The sequence below is a fragment of the Triturus cristatus genome, chromosome 2_2 (genome assembly GCF_964204655.1).
Source record: "Triturus cristatus chromosome 2_2, aTriCri1.1, whole genome shotgun sequence".
NCBI lineage: Eukaryota > Metazoa > Chordata > Amphibia > Caudata > Salamandridae > Triturus > Triturus cristatus.
This window is the reverse complement of record NC_140582.1, coordinates 1,038,561,783-1,038,578,311: the sequence shown is the minus strand read 5'-3', so window position 1 is coordinate 1,038,578,311 and position 16,529 is coordinate 1,038,561,783. Positions and strand designations below refer to the sequence as shown.

Genomic DNA, 16,529 nt, shown 5'->3' with positions numbered 1-16,529 from the left:
CGCCAAAACTCACATTAGCCACTACTGTGGCAGTCCCTGGGCCAACTGGCCTAGTAGGGGCAAGGACGCTCTGCGTCCAGAAAAGTCAGGGCGCGCCGGCGCAGGCTGCGCAAGCCAGAACACCGAGGCCACAACCTAAACGTTGCAGTTGCCCACTAAGTGCTGGGCAACTGGAGAGATGCTGTGGCACCACTGTGCCTTGTTAAACAAATATGGCGGGGGGGTTGGAGCCTCTCCTGGGCTCTAATATGTCACACTTGTGGCCCCCTGAGCCTCGCAGGCTCTAAACAACTTTGAGGGGCAAGGTGGGAGTGGCCCGCTGCCACCTGGGGCCACTCAATCCCAAGAGAAATGCCCCCAACGTTGGAGCGCTCTGAGCGCTCTGCGCAACCACTGCTGGCCTCGTTGGAGCCTCGTGGGCTCGGAACCACTGTCAGCACGTTGGAGCGTCTCACGCTCAGAAACAAAGAACAATGCCCCCTCCAGGTGTTGGAGTCCCTACGGACTCTAAATAACAATGGGCCCCGCTTTGGAGCGACCAGGCGCTCCCAACAACGCTCTGCCCGCGTTGGAGCCTTCACGGCTCTGAACAAACGATGCCCCACAACGTTGGAGCCTCACTGGGCTCGAGAAGCAATGTGACACTGTTGGAGCCTCACGGGGCTCGTGAGCACGGCTCCCCGCACCCCCAGCACATGCGCGGAGTCCCCCCAGCCCTCTAGACACTCACCGGCTGCTTGGGGGACTCCTGCGTCATCTCCGTTCTGCTCGTTCTGGTGCCGGCGGACTCTGGGGCTGCTTCTCGACATGGAGGGGGCAGGCACCGACAATGTGCCTCGCGCCCCCCTCCGCTCCCGCTCCGGCCGTCCTCGTGACTCTCCTCAGTACCCCGGGGCGCAGGGTAGGCTCCTGCCGGCTCCGGGGTTTGCAACAAAAACGCGAGTCCTCGGTGGGAGGCGGGGTAGGCTCCCGCCCTCCTACTTCCGGTCCTGGGTGTCCCGGAGGCCCGCCCTCGGCCGCCTGACTTCCTGTGAGCCCGGCCGCGGCGGTGATTTCCAAACTTGGCAATAAGAGGGGTAGGCTCCCTCGCGATGTGAAATATACGGCGGGGTGGGCACCCGCCGCGAAATTACGACAAATAAGCGGGGTGGGCACCCGCCAACGACCCCGGCAATGTCCCTGGCAGGGTGGGCACCTGCCAGAGGAATTCAGAAGCTGTATAGACGGGGCAAACGCCGGGTGGGCACCGGCTGTTAGAAATAAAGCGCTCCTGAGCGCTAAAGGAAAATAAAAGCGCTTCCAAGCGCCTAGGGACACAGATAGAGCATTCCCAGCGCTCCAGCCCAAAAAGCACCACAAAGTCCAACAAAGTTCTTCCCTGCATGCAGCAGGGCAGGGGTGGGGGCAAGGCTGGACCCAGAGCCAGCTCACTGGGCCTCCAGGCAGGGAGGTAGTCCAGGTGGCGGTCCTCTGGTCCAGCAGCAGCAGCAGCCCCCCCTCAGGTAAGATCCTGGCAGAGAACAGTTTCTGTGGGGACACAGCCCCATTTTTATACAGGCAAACCCTTTGTTCTGGGTTCAGGGTAAGGGGGAAAACCAGTCGCAGCTGGTTGGGGAGCACCCTTGATGTGCTCAGCCCCTCACTCTATTCACTGGCAGGGCTAGGGTCGTCAGTCGCACCACAGGGGGCGGGGCCAGCATTGTGTGTGGAAAACCCTGTCCTATTCAGGACCCAGGTGTACTCCTCCCACCCATCTAGCTGCTGATCTCCCCATTCACCACTGGGTGACTCATCCTGACTCTGGGGAATCCCTAGCCTGTCACATGACACGACCAGCCAATCACGCGACAGACACACTGCACACAGAAGTGCCCACTTCTAGAAGTGGCACTTCCACACTAGGTACATGCACGCCGCACACATCATCGCGCAGCATTCACTCCCACGAGTCCGCACATACCAAACTCGGGCCTGCACACCCCACGCATCAGGAACTACTAGGGACACATACATTCCCCATGCATTCCTATGGGAGGGCAGGCCTATCTCACCACATGCACTCAGAGCACGCACGCACTTTACCCTGGGACACAGGGAAAGTGCGCAGAAACCAAAAAAATCACCACACCAAGTCACCAATAAAGAGCAAAAAGTTCAGGGGTGAACCTGCCAGAAGGGCCAAGTCCAACACATATGTACAAACACCCTGACGAAAAAACATTATACTCTTATCTGGAAGTAGTCCATAACACAGGGAAAAAGTAAGTACTACGCTACTAAATTCCAAAGAACAACTAATTATACAAATAATAAGTCACATCAAAATAAAGTGTAGCAGCATCCTTAAATTAATTGAGTTCACGTGGCCGATAGGGACATTGTCGACATCACTAAGTTAGCATGAGCTCGGCAGCCATGATGCAGCTTTTGCGCATGTTACTACTTGACTTTACTTTTGCAAGACTCTGTTTATGCCATTCACATGAGAACCATCTGATTAGTTTGTTCTCTGCCTGTAACAGGAGTTTAGTCTGAACACTGAGCTAGGTCGATAAATAATGCCCCTTGTTATTCTGTTCTGGTCAATCCCTAACACCTAGACAAAGCATGCTAATGCAGCTGCTGCTGGAAACTTGTACTTTGATATTATGGGAATGCATGTTTAGGGGAAACACACTTGGAGAGGGAGCTTTCCATGGAGAAGAGCAAAGATGTTCCTAGGACGTAGATATATCATCTAGGCACTAAGGTATGGGGCCTCGGGACAAAACCCAGAGATCTTCTATTATATAATAATGCTTCTTCTTAACCAAGGGGAAGGTGTTTAAACTTTACAGATCTGTTCACACATTTACAAGGCACAATTGTATTGCTTCAGATTATTGAGCAGGTGTCCAAATAGGGCAAGCATTTTTAAGAAATCTATTTGCGTATGTCTATTTCTTTTATGGGATGAGCTAGCAATTTTATTCAGTGCCTATGATTACCAATGTATTTGCCTTGAAGGAGAATGAATGGTTTCTTACCTGTAAACCTTCATTCAATATGTACTAAGGTTATAATTCCAGTATCAAAATTAACTGAGTTAAGTGCTACCTACATGCATGATGGAAAACTGGAGGTATAGGTGCATTTAAAGGTTCAGTGTCCATTTTTTACTCTAAAGTAGCAGCAGCCTATAGTGCTTCACTGCCATGTCCTTCCTTTTCATTCACTTGAAAAAAAGGGCATGTTAAGGGTGAATCTAAAACGCCAATTTTCTTTCTTTACAGTCACATTTCTTGAATTTATGTATTTTCCCTTGCTTTTAAAGTAAATCTGAGAAAATAGTATTTGTAAGTTTGTGCTAAAGAGGCATGTTTTTGGTAGGTCCTCAAATAGTGAGTGTCTGTGTGACTTTTGGCAAAGATTCAGAATGGCTGCCTCTAACGTCAAAAATAGATAATGTAATAAGGTACCTGCAACCATTACGGTGAAATTATATTTGTGTCCACTTGAAGAAGCCCTGAATTTAGATTCTGAATCACAGATTTAACATTTTCATACTGTAACAAATTAAGACTTTTAAAAATGTTTATTTAGCAAATATTTCTCAGTAAAGAGAAAGGGTCTCTAATTAACCTGATTTAGCCATATGAAAAAAATGGCTTAAGCTTCTAATCTGGAGACCTGGACATTAAGCAGCCAAAAACTACAGCCTCATCCATTTCATCACAACGCTGAGTTTATGGTATCTTTTAAAAATTGAAAGTAGCGCATGTTCTTTTCTGGAAAATTACTAATCAGTTTTGTATGCCCAGTGATTACTTTAAATCTCTCACACTTTATAGTTCTAGTTAGCAGCAACAGCTAGTGGTGTTTTTTCCCCCTGAATGTATGGAAAGAGAAGCAGTATTTTGCAATTTTTGCATTGTGGTGTGTAGATAAATCCGATTAAAGACCCGAATAATGACCGTCTTGAAACCTGTCCATGTTTTAGTAGATTTTATTATCTTGGCACACTTGCAGAAATAGTTATATAGAAGTTACTTCTCTGACAGCCAGCTCACCACCAAATCAAAATTGATTACTCATTTAGAATGAATATTTCTGTTATTTAATGAAAAATGGCTTTAAATGCCCAATAATACCTTTTCCCGTGGGTAAGGGAGCAAGTAAAAACATAGAGAGTGGTTGTGTATGTGTAAACGATTTTAGCCCATTGCATATCAACAGTATACTTTTCTGGTATTTTGAGCCACTTTTCTTTTCAATTCTTTTATGATGTAGCGAGATTTATATATGAAAAATATAGCTGGTATTTAATTCTTACATCAGCGATTCTATTGAGTGAGCAATCGGGGGCCTTGTGATGACCTTGTCTTGATAGTGTTGTGTACTGCATTCTGTATCCTAATTTACCAGGCTGAATGTTCCACCGAATGGTACAAAGACTAGCATGTGCTCTGATGTCACTGATATAAGTTATAACAGTGTCTGGTGTACCGATGAAGGGCTGCACAAGTTCAATCGTTGCTGTAATGCTTCCTATAATTATATTTAAGCTGCCAATGTTATTTGAGCCGGTTGAGAGGAATCTCTCTCCATTGGTGCTGGTAATCCATTGTGTTTCTATTGGTTAATTTCCTAATGTATACAAATTGCATGTGCCTTAAGCGAACGTAACTTTTTTTATTTTATAACCTTGTGCGCAATCTTCATTCCACAGTAAAATACGTGCCCTGTGCTATACGTTTGTAAATGTTCTGCTGGATTGTGAGTTTGAGAACGTTTGTTTTTATTCTATATACACACACGTTCTTTTGCTGTTTAAATTTCAGATTTTCAACCTGATGAAGTTTGATAGCTACACACGCTTTCTGAAATCCTATCTCTACCAGGAGTGTATGCTGGCTGAAGTGGAAGGTCGCTGCCTACCTGACCCACAGCAGATTCCTAGCAGCCCCGTGTCTAAACACAGTATTAGCTCAGATCGTTCCAATATATCCACGCCAAAAAAGGTGAATCACTTTACTATTGATGTTTAGAAGATGAATGTTGATACAAACTGTTATTGTTAGTGTTGACTTAGTAACTTTAGAAAACATATAAAAATTATATATGAAAACATAAATATATATAACAACCTATGAAGACTTCCAAACATAACAGGCTAAGCAATGCTGTAAACATTATCTTTGCATATAGTCAAACAAAGCAGGGAAACCACAGGACACTTTAACTCCTTTTAATGAACAGCAGAAAACATATCTCTCCAAAGAGAAAAGAAGCAGGCATTGTTAGCTCATAGGCTGCATTGTAACTTCATTAGCATAGAAAGCTGAAAGCCACTACAGTGAAAACAGAAAAACTGGCACCGTGCCTTTAAGGCAGCCATGACCCCTAGCTCAGGGGTGACAGTTAGTTAGTCAGGACCCTGGTTAACCAGCTCCACAGATTTTTGACTTTTCTGTCAGAAATTGTATTCTTTTTCAACTTAAAACCTTTTTACTTCGACATTTTACACCTGTTGGAGTATTCCTCAACTTTTTCCAGAAGTTTGGGATTTTATATCCCTCAAAATGCCTTCCCTTTTTGATCCTTGTCCTTCCTGTGGCAAAAAAAAGGCCAGACAGACTCCCACTCTGACTGTATTCTTTGCCTTCCGGACTCTCATGTTCCTGAGACTTACCAACACTGCCAGTCTTTATCAAGATGGACTCTGAAGGACAGAGAAAGAATTTGCCTTTATGGCCTTTCTGAAAAAGGGCTCGCCGTCGAGAGAACAACGGTCGTCGTCGAAGACTTCCAGACATAGAGGTACGTCATCAGCAACGAACCCACCGTCAACCGGACGACGGTGGGTGGCGAGGAATCTCTCTCCATTGGTGCGGGTCGCCCAATGTCGAGACACCGCTCTCCGTCGTCGCCGTCGGTACGGCGATCGACGTCGAGAAACAGCCTTCCGTTGCCGTCATCCAGGCAGCCGTCAACGTTGAGGCATAGATCGTCGTTGAGAAAAGATTCAACGTCGAAGCAGATCCCTCTGTCATAGACTTCGTGGCCAAGATCCTCGACGACGATGAGAGGGAATACGACGTCGAGACCAGATCTGCCGTTGAGACGTCTCTGTTGAAGTCCACGAGACGGCGCTCAACATCGAGACCTAAATCGACGACGTCGAGGAGTTCGACGTCGAGAAGGATTTCTACCTCACCTTCCCCAAGTATGACGTAGAGACTTGGTACTCCATTGGGTACTCCTCTTCCAACGCCGAAACATTGTTTACTTTGTTCGCCCTATGTTGGCAGGGTATGCCCAGGCATGGGTCCCTTGCTCACTTTGCTACTGGATTCAAGCTAGCCTGGCTGATGAAGGTATTACCCAGTAACCGGTCCCAGGATCCTGGTTTCCAGTCCAGGTCAGACATGGCTTGGCAGTTCGGGCTGGACTGTTCCTATGAGGCACAGGGTCAAGACTGGTTTGCATATAGCTGTGTCTGAATTGGGGTGGCGAAGTGAGCTAAAGAACGATGATGGATTCAACCCAGATCTGGGGGTGAGAGTCTGAAAAGTTTCAGCGCTCCATCCATCATCTCCTTGTGTTTGCTTTGTTCACCCTAAGTTGGCCGGGTATGCCCAGACGTGCGTTCCTTACTCACTTAGCCACTGGGTTCAAGCTAGCCTTTCTGATGAGGGATGTTAGCTCGAAACTGGTCCCAGGATGCTTGTTTCCAGTCCAAATAAGACATGGCTTGACAGTTCAGCCTGGACTGTTCCCATGAGGCACAGGGTCAATACTGATTTGCATATAGCTGTGTCCGAACAGGGGTGGAATGATGGATTCAACCCAGATCTGTGACTGGGGGTGAGTGCCTGAAAAGTTTCAGCGCTCCGTCCATCATCTTGTTGTGTTTACTTTGTTCGCCCTAAGTTGGCAGATTATGCCCAGATGTGGGTCCCTTGCTCACGTTGCCACTGTATTGAAGCTAAACTGGCTGGTACAAGGCCAGCAGTCTCCCCAGCAGCCTCGCCTGTCTGCCGGTCTCCTGCCTGTGTCCCTGCTCAGGGTTCGAGCCAGCAGCCCATCCTGGCACCGCTGCTCCACCCTGCTGTTCGCCCGCTGTGCTCGGAGACAGCACCTCATATTTGTTTTCTTTAATTCTATTTTATTTACTGTTCCTCTGTTACTGTTCTCTGCGCTGTGTGTTGCCGTTTTTCCCGCCGCTGCTGCCCCTGTGGCCCGCCCACCGATCCAGCCTGCTTTTGCCCCCTCCCTCTGCTCCCGCCCCCCTCCCCTTCTTATGGCGACCGCTAGGCGGTCACTCAGCTGACACGTGCAGCGTGCGCCGAAGGTGCGCCTAAGGAAAGCCGGTCTGCGCCCGTCCGCGCCTGGAATGTGCCCAGCGCCACACCCCCTGGCCCCCACGACCACCACAACACCCGACGCAGCTACGACGCCAACACCCTCCATGCACTCAACTCCGGCCGAAATCCCACCTGCTTCCAGGCCACCCCGAAGCTCACCCACGGACCCTTCACCTGCCGGAACTGCAGCTACACCAGCCAGCGCACACCCGCACGCCCTACCCATCCCAAAACTGCAGACCACAACTATGTCAGCTGCATACTTCTCAACACCCGCTCAGTCCACAAGCACACCATCGAACTTTGGGACCTGCTCGACTCCTCCGCCCCGGACGTCGCCTTCCTGATGGAGACCTGGATGAACGCCTCCTCGGCGCCTGACATAGCCATAGCCATCCCAGATGGCTACAAGATCACCCGCAGGGACCGCACCAACAAACCAGGAGGAGGAATCGCTATCGTCCACAGGTACATCATCAGAATCTCAACCACCACCGAAGACTCCCTCAGCATGGCCGAACACCTACACTTCCAGATCCACATCGATCACAACACCACCCTCAGAGAAACCCTCCTCTACCGACCACCGGGACCCCGACCACAGTTCAGCGAATCCATACCCGACCTCATCAGCACGCACGCCCTCTCCTCCACAGACTACATCTTCCTCTGAGACCTGAACTTACACCTCGAACGCCAACAACAGTAACTCCACAACCCTGATCGCCAACCTCGCCAACCTCTGACTCAAAACAGCTCGTCACTACACCCACCCACTCCGCCAGACACGCACTCGATCCCATCTTCTTCGCCAGCGACCACGTCAGCTTCAGCCACACCTCCGAACTCCTCTGGACCGACCACCACTGCATCCATTTCTCCTTTGAGAAACACACCACGCACAACCAACCACAACGTATCCCACACCACAGCTGCAAAAAAGTCACCGAAGACCAGCTCATCACCACACTCGCCCGAGATTCTCCACCTGATCCCTCCGAGACCGACACAGCAGCTCACAACTTCAGACAATGGATCAACGACTGCGCCAACACCCTCGCCCCAATCAGGAAACCCTCTAACAGGCGCACCGACACAAGAGCCATCTGGTCCAACATCGACCTCCAGAACTCCAAGCACACCTGCAGAAGATTCGAGAAGTAGTGGCGCAATGACCAGATGCCAGACAACCACGCAGCACTCATGAACGCCAGACGCAAACCCCACCAACTCATCCGATCCACCAAAAGAACCTCCTTCAAGGAACGCATCGACAACACACACAACAGCAAAGAGCTCTTCAACATCGTGAAAGAACTCGCCACTCCCAGCTCCAGCTCCAACGCCGTCACAAGAACTCTGCGACTCCCTGGCTACCTTCTTCCACCGCAAGATCGCAGACATCCACAACAGCTTCGACACCCAGACGCCGACAACAGACGCCGACACCCCCGACTCAACACCCCCCAAACACACCGACCTCCAGCTCGCCTGGTACCACGTCAACGATGAAGACACCATCCAAATCATGAGCACCATCCACTCTGGCTCACCATTCGACCCCTGCCCCCACCACATCTTCAACAAGGCAAGCTCCATCATCGCACCCCAACTCCGAAAGATCATCAACAGCTCCTTTGAGACCGCCACCTTCCCAGAGAGCTGGAGATACGCCGAGATCAACGCCCTACTCAAAAAAAAAACAAGGCGGACCCAAAGGACCTCAAGAACTTTCGACCCATCTCCCCGCTCCCGTTCCTGGCGAAAGTCATTGAGAAGACCGCCCACAGACAACTGATCCACTTCCTTGAGGAAAACAACATCCTGGACTCCTCCCAATCTGGCTTCCGCAGCAACCACAGCACCGAAACCGCCCTCATCGCCGCCACTGACGACATCAGGACCCTACTGGACAATGGCGAAACCGCGGCCCTCATCCTCCTGGACCTCTCAGCCGCCTTCAACACCGTCTGCCATCACACCCTGCGCACACGCCTCAGCGACGCAGGGATCCGAGACAAAGCCCTGGATTGGATCACATCCTTCCTTACTGGCAGAACCCAGAGAGTCCGCCTTCCCCCGTTCCGATCCGAAGCCACCACAATCAACTGCGGCATACCGCAAGGATCAGCCCTCAGCCCGACCCTTTTCAACATCTACATGGCACCGCTCGCCAACATCGTCCGAGCACACCACCTCAACATCATCTCGTACGCCGACGACACCCAGCTAATCCTCTCCTTCACCAAGTAACCGGCCACCGCCAAATCCAACATCCATGAGGGAATGAATGCCGTCGCAGACTGGATGAAGACTGGCCGGCTGAAACTGAACTCTGACAAAACGGAGGTCCTCATCTTCGGCTCCACCCCCTCCGCATGCGCCGACTCTTGGTGGCCGACCACGCTGGGAGATGCCCTGACACCCACCAACCACGCACCCTAACCTGGGGTTCATTCTGGACTCAACGCTCTCTATGACCCAGCAAATTAACGCTGGTTCCTCCTCCTGCTTCAACACCCTCCGCAAGATCTACAGATGGATATTCACCGAAACCAGAAGGACGGTCACCCAAGCACTCGTCAGCAGCAGGCTTGACTAAAGCAACGCCCTCTACTCAGGAACCACAGCCACACTCCAGAAGAGACTCCAACGCATACAAAACGCCTCCGCTCGCCTCATCCTCGGGCTCCCTCACCACAGCCACATCACCACCCACCTGAGAGACCGGCATTGGCTCCTGGTCAACAAGAGGATCACCTTCAAGCTCCTCACCCACGCTCACAAAGCACTCCACAACACCGGACCAGCATACCTCAAAGAACGACTATCCTTCTACACCCCGAACCACCAGCTTCGCTCCACCAACCTCGCCCTCGCCACCATCCCACGCATCCGCTGAGCGACCACCGGCGGCAGATCATTCTCCCACCTCGCCGCCAAGACCTGGAACACCCTCCCCGCTCACCTGCGTGAGACCCAGGACCTGCTGACCTTCAGGAGACTTCTCAAGACCTGGCTGTTCGACCAGTAGCTGCTTCCCCCACCTAGCGCCTTGAGACCCTCACGGGTGAGTAGCGCGCTCTACAAATGTTTTGATTGATTGACTGATAAGAGCTGTTCGCCCGGAAACCGGCCCCAGGGTGCTTATTAACGGTCCAGGTAAGACATGGCTTGGCAGTTCGGGCTGGACTGTTCCCATGAGGCACAGGCTCAAGACTGATTTGCATATAGCTGTTTCTGAACAGGGGTGGCGAAGTGAGCTAAAGAACGATGATGGATTCAACCGTGTTCTGTGACTGGGGGTGAGTGTCTGAAAAGTTTCAGCTCTCCATCCATCAACGCCTTGTGTTTGCTTTGTTCACCCTAAGTTGGCAGGGTATGCCCAGACATGGGTCCCTTGCTCATTTTGCCTCTGGGTTCAAGCTAGCCTGACTGATGAGAGCTGTTAGCCCGAAACCGATCCCAGGATGCTTGTTTTCGGTCCAGGTAAAACGTGGCTTTGCAGTTCGGGCTGGACTGTTCCCATGAGGCACAGGGTCAAGACTGATTTGCATATAGCTCTGTCTGAACTGGGGTGGAATGGTGGATTCAACCCAGATCTGTGACTGGGGGTGAGTGTCTGAAAAGTTTCAGCGCTTCATCATCTCCTTGTGTTTGCCTTTTAGATAAATATGCTTTTCGAGCATCCATGTTCCCCTCCTTGGACTGGAGGCACCTCACTGCTCACAGATTGAGAAACTATCGGCCTTACCAGCGAGGGCATACGAGAATTAATTGCTTTTAATTCTAAAATTATCTCCTTTGAAAACCAGCCTCCTCTCTCAGCAACTTGTTTGCAGCAAGAGTAGCTTCAAAAAGTCCATGTAATGGTTTTTGTATAAGAAGAACGTCCATCATTGGTGATGGGCCTGTCAGTAGGGAGTCAAATGTTTGCCTCAGAAATAGCTATGGTCCATTGATCACCACCCTGGAGTACCAAGCCAGTCGTATCAGGTGTACCAGGCAGCAGTCTCCCCATCTCACCGTTCACATATTTTACCTAGCTTCGTGTGAGCCACTCTACGCACTCTTTTTCCCCAATCCCCTCACCAGAGCACGTAAAGCTCAGCTCTGAGAGACGCAACATACACGGAGAGAAGCAACGCCGTCGGTGCATCGCACTGGAGTTTCCAAGCAGGTTGAAGATTTCCTTTTCCTGGGCTTCTAACAACTTCTGAGGGCCGCCCCCTGGGGAAGCCACTCGTCTCATATTTGAGGAATCCTGCAACGCAAAGGGCTTGAGTGTTTCCCCACAAAGTCTTTAATTGAAACCGCCAGTGATTTTGCTGATGAATATTCTATATCAACTACAGGTGTACCACTAGCTCCAGCTGTTTTTCTTCTTCATAGGTTAGAGATGCGGGACTCCTGCTGTCTATGTATCAGCTCTCCTCCCATCTACAGTTCTACCTTTTACAGCTCCCACAAGTTTTCATCTTTTTTCTTTGGCGGAAGCATCTTAAAACAAATCTATACTGATTGCAATAGAGAACACTGCCATTTCAACAGTGCACTGACCTCTCTCTACTGCCTGTGGTTTCTTCAGCTGTGGTGTGCTGCAATGTCGCCACCACCACCACCTCTTTTCTGCTATTTTACTTAAAGTTGGTGCAAGTCTTTCTGTGAGTGGCTACCAGCACTCCCCCTGCTTTAGGGCTCTTCAACACTTCGCTACTCAGCAGGGATCCCCCCTTAGCTCCCCCGCACCACATAAGCCAAGCCCTCACTGGGCGTCTACTTCCAGCAAGCCACCTCCTGCGTGATTCCATCCACCAGCTGAGATTCGGGGGCCGGCACTATCACTGCACATAGGGCGTCTCTTCCTTCAGGCGTGGAAGGCCGGTTGACGGGTGCGTTCCATTTTTGACACCCAGAATTGCTGCCAGGGCGTACTGCGATATTCAAACAACTTTGTGACCACACTCCAACCAGATGACTCCATCCAGAGCAGCGGAGATTCGCGGGCGGGCTTGAGCACGGACTCGCTGCAGCACACACACGGAGCACGTCAGACATCAGCAAGAGGAGGAGAAATCCTCAGTTTGCTAGACTGTCCCCAATGTCTTTCCACCCAGGCCTGATTTAGATCTTGGCAGTATTACCATCCTTCTGCGCTGCCGTGGGCCCAAATACTCTGGCAAAGCTGACGGCGTTCTGTCTTTATTAAGATGTGGCGGCAGCAGACTGGGCAACTGCCGCATCGGAGGTGTTCTCTGATAGCTACCAGTACTCCGTCGCCATCATGCCGATTGGTTTGCGCTGAGCCAATTTAGAGCTTCCCGTTTTGCTGGCGGTGTCCTGGAGGTGGAGTCTTGACCAAGTGAGATCATTGTGGTGTGGTGACAGGTAACCACAATTTCCAGTGTGCACTGGAATAACATTCACTGGGAAAGGCACACCGGAGGCCTATAAATTGAAGTATTGCGCAGGGAACTGTGGGAGCCTTAATAATTGTGTGTTTTCAAACTGCTTCTGACGAAGGAGAATGAATCTCTGAAACGCGTAAGGCAGGAAGATTATATATATATATATATATATATATAATTACCTACTGGCAGTCGCCAGTTGGTAGTTATAGTTGGGACCTATTTTCCATAGGAAATCCGCAACATTCTATTTGGAATAACGTTGGGGCCGATTGACGAATCCTCACGAAATTTTCCCAATTTTTGGCCAGCTCCGGTCCGCTCCTATCCTGAAAATTTCACGGTGATTCGTCAAGCGGGGGCCGAGATTTTGGGGGGGGGCTGAAAAAGATTTCGGGCGGGGGGGTGGGGGGGCTACGTCTTCCAGCCATAGGCAGAGTGGCTGTAAAAAGGGGCAGCCTTCGAGCCGAGACCTAAAAAGCCTGCCGAAGTCAAGCACCTGTCGGTGTCTGCCCTGCCTCGACTACTGAAATTGAGAGCCTGTCGTGCAGGTTTTTAACACAGATCCCAGAACAGCAGTCCTGCCTCATCAAAGCTGCTGCAGGAACGAGTTCACCAAACACAACCACCAGCGTCGCCCAGCAAGTAAAGTGGGCCTTAGCCATGAGACAGTTAAACGATTGCATGCCCAGATATATATCCACCGCTAAAACACTGGACTTTTGCCCATATGGCAAGAACTGTTGAGTTCATCCAAGCGTTAGCCAGTAGGGAAATCCAGAGTAGAATGCACGTGTACGTGTACGATGCAACGTAGTCATTAAGAGAACTCAAGAACAGGGACGAGAGAGCTGTCACAGAGGAGTTTGCAAAGAAGTTTGTTACCGTTCAGCTAAAATTTTACTGCCCGTTCGGTCACACATTCACTTACCTTACACTAGCAGCTACTCACGTTTAATCTGCTTGAAAATGTAATAGTTCCCAATTTCCCACCAGCTAGCGGACTGTTTATAGTAACCTCAGAGGCACGTGCGTACTTCAAAGCCAATGAGCACATTCGAATTCTGTGCAGCTGCGTAGGATTGGATGAGGTGCCGAAAATGCTCCAATCTTGTGTCACTTTACAGATTAAGAGTCTTTTCGACTCTCAGACGACTGCCAGTATACATTCAGGCGTGGGATTGGCTGTCATGTGATTCGGAAGTAGCGCATCGGTGGACGAATTTTTATTCCAGCGGAGCGCAAAGTGAGCAAGTCGAAATATAATGTCAACGCTTCTGTTTAGGGGGCGATCTTCATCTCGGACTGCATAACTTGAGGTTTACGTAGCACCCCAAGAAATTCAGCTGATGGAGGAGGAAGCGCCCTCACTGCGGGTGACAAGGAGCACCCCAAAGCCCCTTGCTGATGGGGAGATCAGCAATTCGAGGCCCACAACTCGAAGTAAGAATAGCGCCCTTCAACCACCATGCTTGCTCAGACCAACAAGCACACCACCGCCTTTCTCCGAGGTAGAGCAGAAATGCCTCGGAGAAACGCAGCGTCCTTTTCGGATTCAGGGGCGTGTTTTGCTGTTATCTCCTCCAGCCATTGGCTGGAGGCGATAATTAGACTTTCTGAAAAAAACACGCCCCCCGATCCGAAAAGGACGGGGCCTGATCGGAGTGACGGGACCTCTTCTCCAATGGCTGGCCAGCATTCAAGAGGCCAGCCAATGGAGAACAGGGGAGAAGAGGGGCGGGTGCAAGCCCCTCTTCTCCAAGTCATTAAATCTCGGATCGAGACTGCGCAAGCGCAGCCTTCGAGCCGAGACCTAAAAAGCATTGCAGTTAATAGAAGGTTTTAAGTCTTTAGTTACATTATAAATCATTTGTTGATGGTACCATACTCATTTTAAGAATTGTGGTGTGCTCTAAGGTGATTTTACCATATGAAAAAGCCTTCTGCTGTGATATCATAAATCATGTTTGAGAGAAAACTATTTTCTCATGCTTTTCCCACCGAGGTTTGGAAGGTGATCTATAAGCTAAACTGAGAGCATATTTTCTGTAAATTCACATTATCTTTCTCAGTCATGTGAGAATGAAGTCTGACATTCTCAGTAAAACATGTTCATCCAACAAGGGCAGAGTCAGTTGATTCCTTTGTGTTCTACTGCAGCTTCCAAGAGTGTTCCAAAGAACAACTAGAGCGCTAACAGTCCTACTTATGACAAACGTATGGCACACCTGAAGCCATTTTGATTGGAATAAAGTGGTAACTCTTAAAACATTTAATTTAAAAAGGAACAAAATGAGGGGGTTCATTTTGCCATAGAAAGTATGATTAGTGCTGCAGACAGAAAAATTACGGCCCATTTTGAGTGACTTCTCAAATCCTCTTCTATTTCATTAAACAATTCTGACATGCACACTGGAAAATGCACTTTCAATACCAGCAGCAGACTTCCCTGGTGAGCAGTAGCTTTACTATAGTGATCTAATAAGCAACTAGAGTGCTAACATTCTGAATTTATGGCAAATGTGTGACACATCTGAATACCTTCTTGATGGAACCAAAGTAAAAAACTGAAAGTATTTCCTACTGAGGAGACTGTAGTAAATGAGGAAATTTGGAAACTTCATAACAAATAAGTCTCCCAAAATGGCCACCAGAGACAAAAGAGCCCAAATGTAGCCCAAATATCACCCAGATGTAGCCCAAGTATAGCCCAATGACAGAATGTCCCAGAGTGTTCTTAAGAACAACTAGAGCGCTTACTGTCTTACTTATGACAAAAGTATGGCACACCTGAAGCCATCTTGATTGGAATAAACTGGTAACACTTAAAACATTTAATTTAAAAAGGAACACAATGAGGGGGTTCATTTTGCCATAGAAATTATGATTAGTGCTGAAGAAAGATAAATTAGGGCACATTTTGAGTGACTTCTCAAATCCTCTTCTATTTCATAAAAAAAAATCTGATATGCAGACTGAAACATGCACTTTTAATACCAGCAGCAGACTTCCGTGGTTAGCAGTAGCTTTACTACAGTGATCTAAGGAGCAACTACAGTGCTTACATTCAGAATTTATGGCAAATGTGTGACATATCTGAATACCTTCTTGATTGAATCAAAGTAAAAAACTGAAAGCATTTCCTACTGAGGAGACTGCAGTAAATGAGGAAATTAGTAAACTTCATAACAAATAAATCTCCCAAGATGGCCACCAGAGACAAAAGAGCCCAAATGCAGCACAAATATCACCCAGATGTAGCCCACTTATTTTTTGTGTATTTGCAATTTTATATAGTGCAGGCTTGTCAGGTATTGGAGTGCTTTACATGAGCATTGGTTACATCACACAAGATCAAATTCATTTTGGTTGTAGACATGGGGAGATTAAGTGATTTGACCAGAATCACAGAATGTTAAGCTGAAGCAGAAATTCCAACCTGGTTCCCCAGTTGCAAAGTCTGCAGCTCTGGAAGTAACACCACATCCTCTCCCCTAAGTGCAACATTTAATCAAGTGGTCAACTGGATAAAAAAACATAAACATTACAAATAATTTAAACGTTCTTTGTCGCTATTTGAAAACTCAGAAAATATGTCCTCATTTTATTTTTTTAGAGCACTAACCATAATTTTGATGCAAATAAGACCCTCTCATATATGTAATTTATAAAGGAAATGCTCTAGGTATTACAGTTTTGATTACATCAAGATGACGTCAGGCGTTCCACACTTTTGTAATAAATATAGAATGTTAGCAATCTAGTTGTTCATTGG

The 16,529-nt window shown here is 48.8% G+C and overlaps 1 protein-coding gene across 4 annotated transcripts in view; it reads left to right on the top strand.

The window, feature by feature from the left end:
* RGS12 (regulator of G protein signaling 12) overlaps positions 1–16,529 on the top strand; it is an 881,248-nt gene that overhangs the window by 549,377 nt on the left and 315,342 nt on the right. For all 4 annotated transcript variants that reach the window (XM_085642496.1, XM_085642494.1, XM_085642495.1 and 1 more), the window contains one exon: positions 4,821–5,000. In XM_085642496.1, coding sequence (XP_085498622.1) covers positions 4,821–5,000 — 180 coding nt within the window. The remainder of the gene's footprint in view (positions 1–4,820; positions 5,001–16,529) is intronic.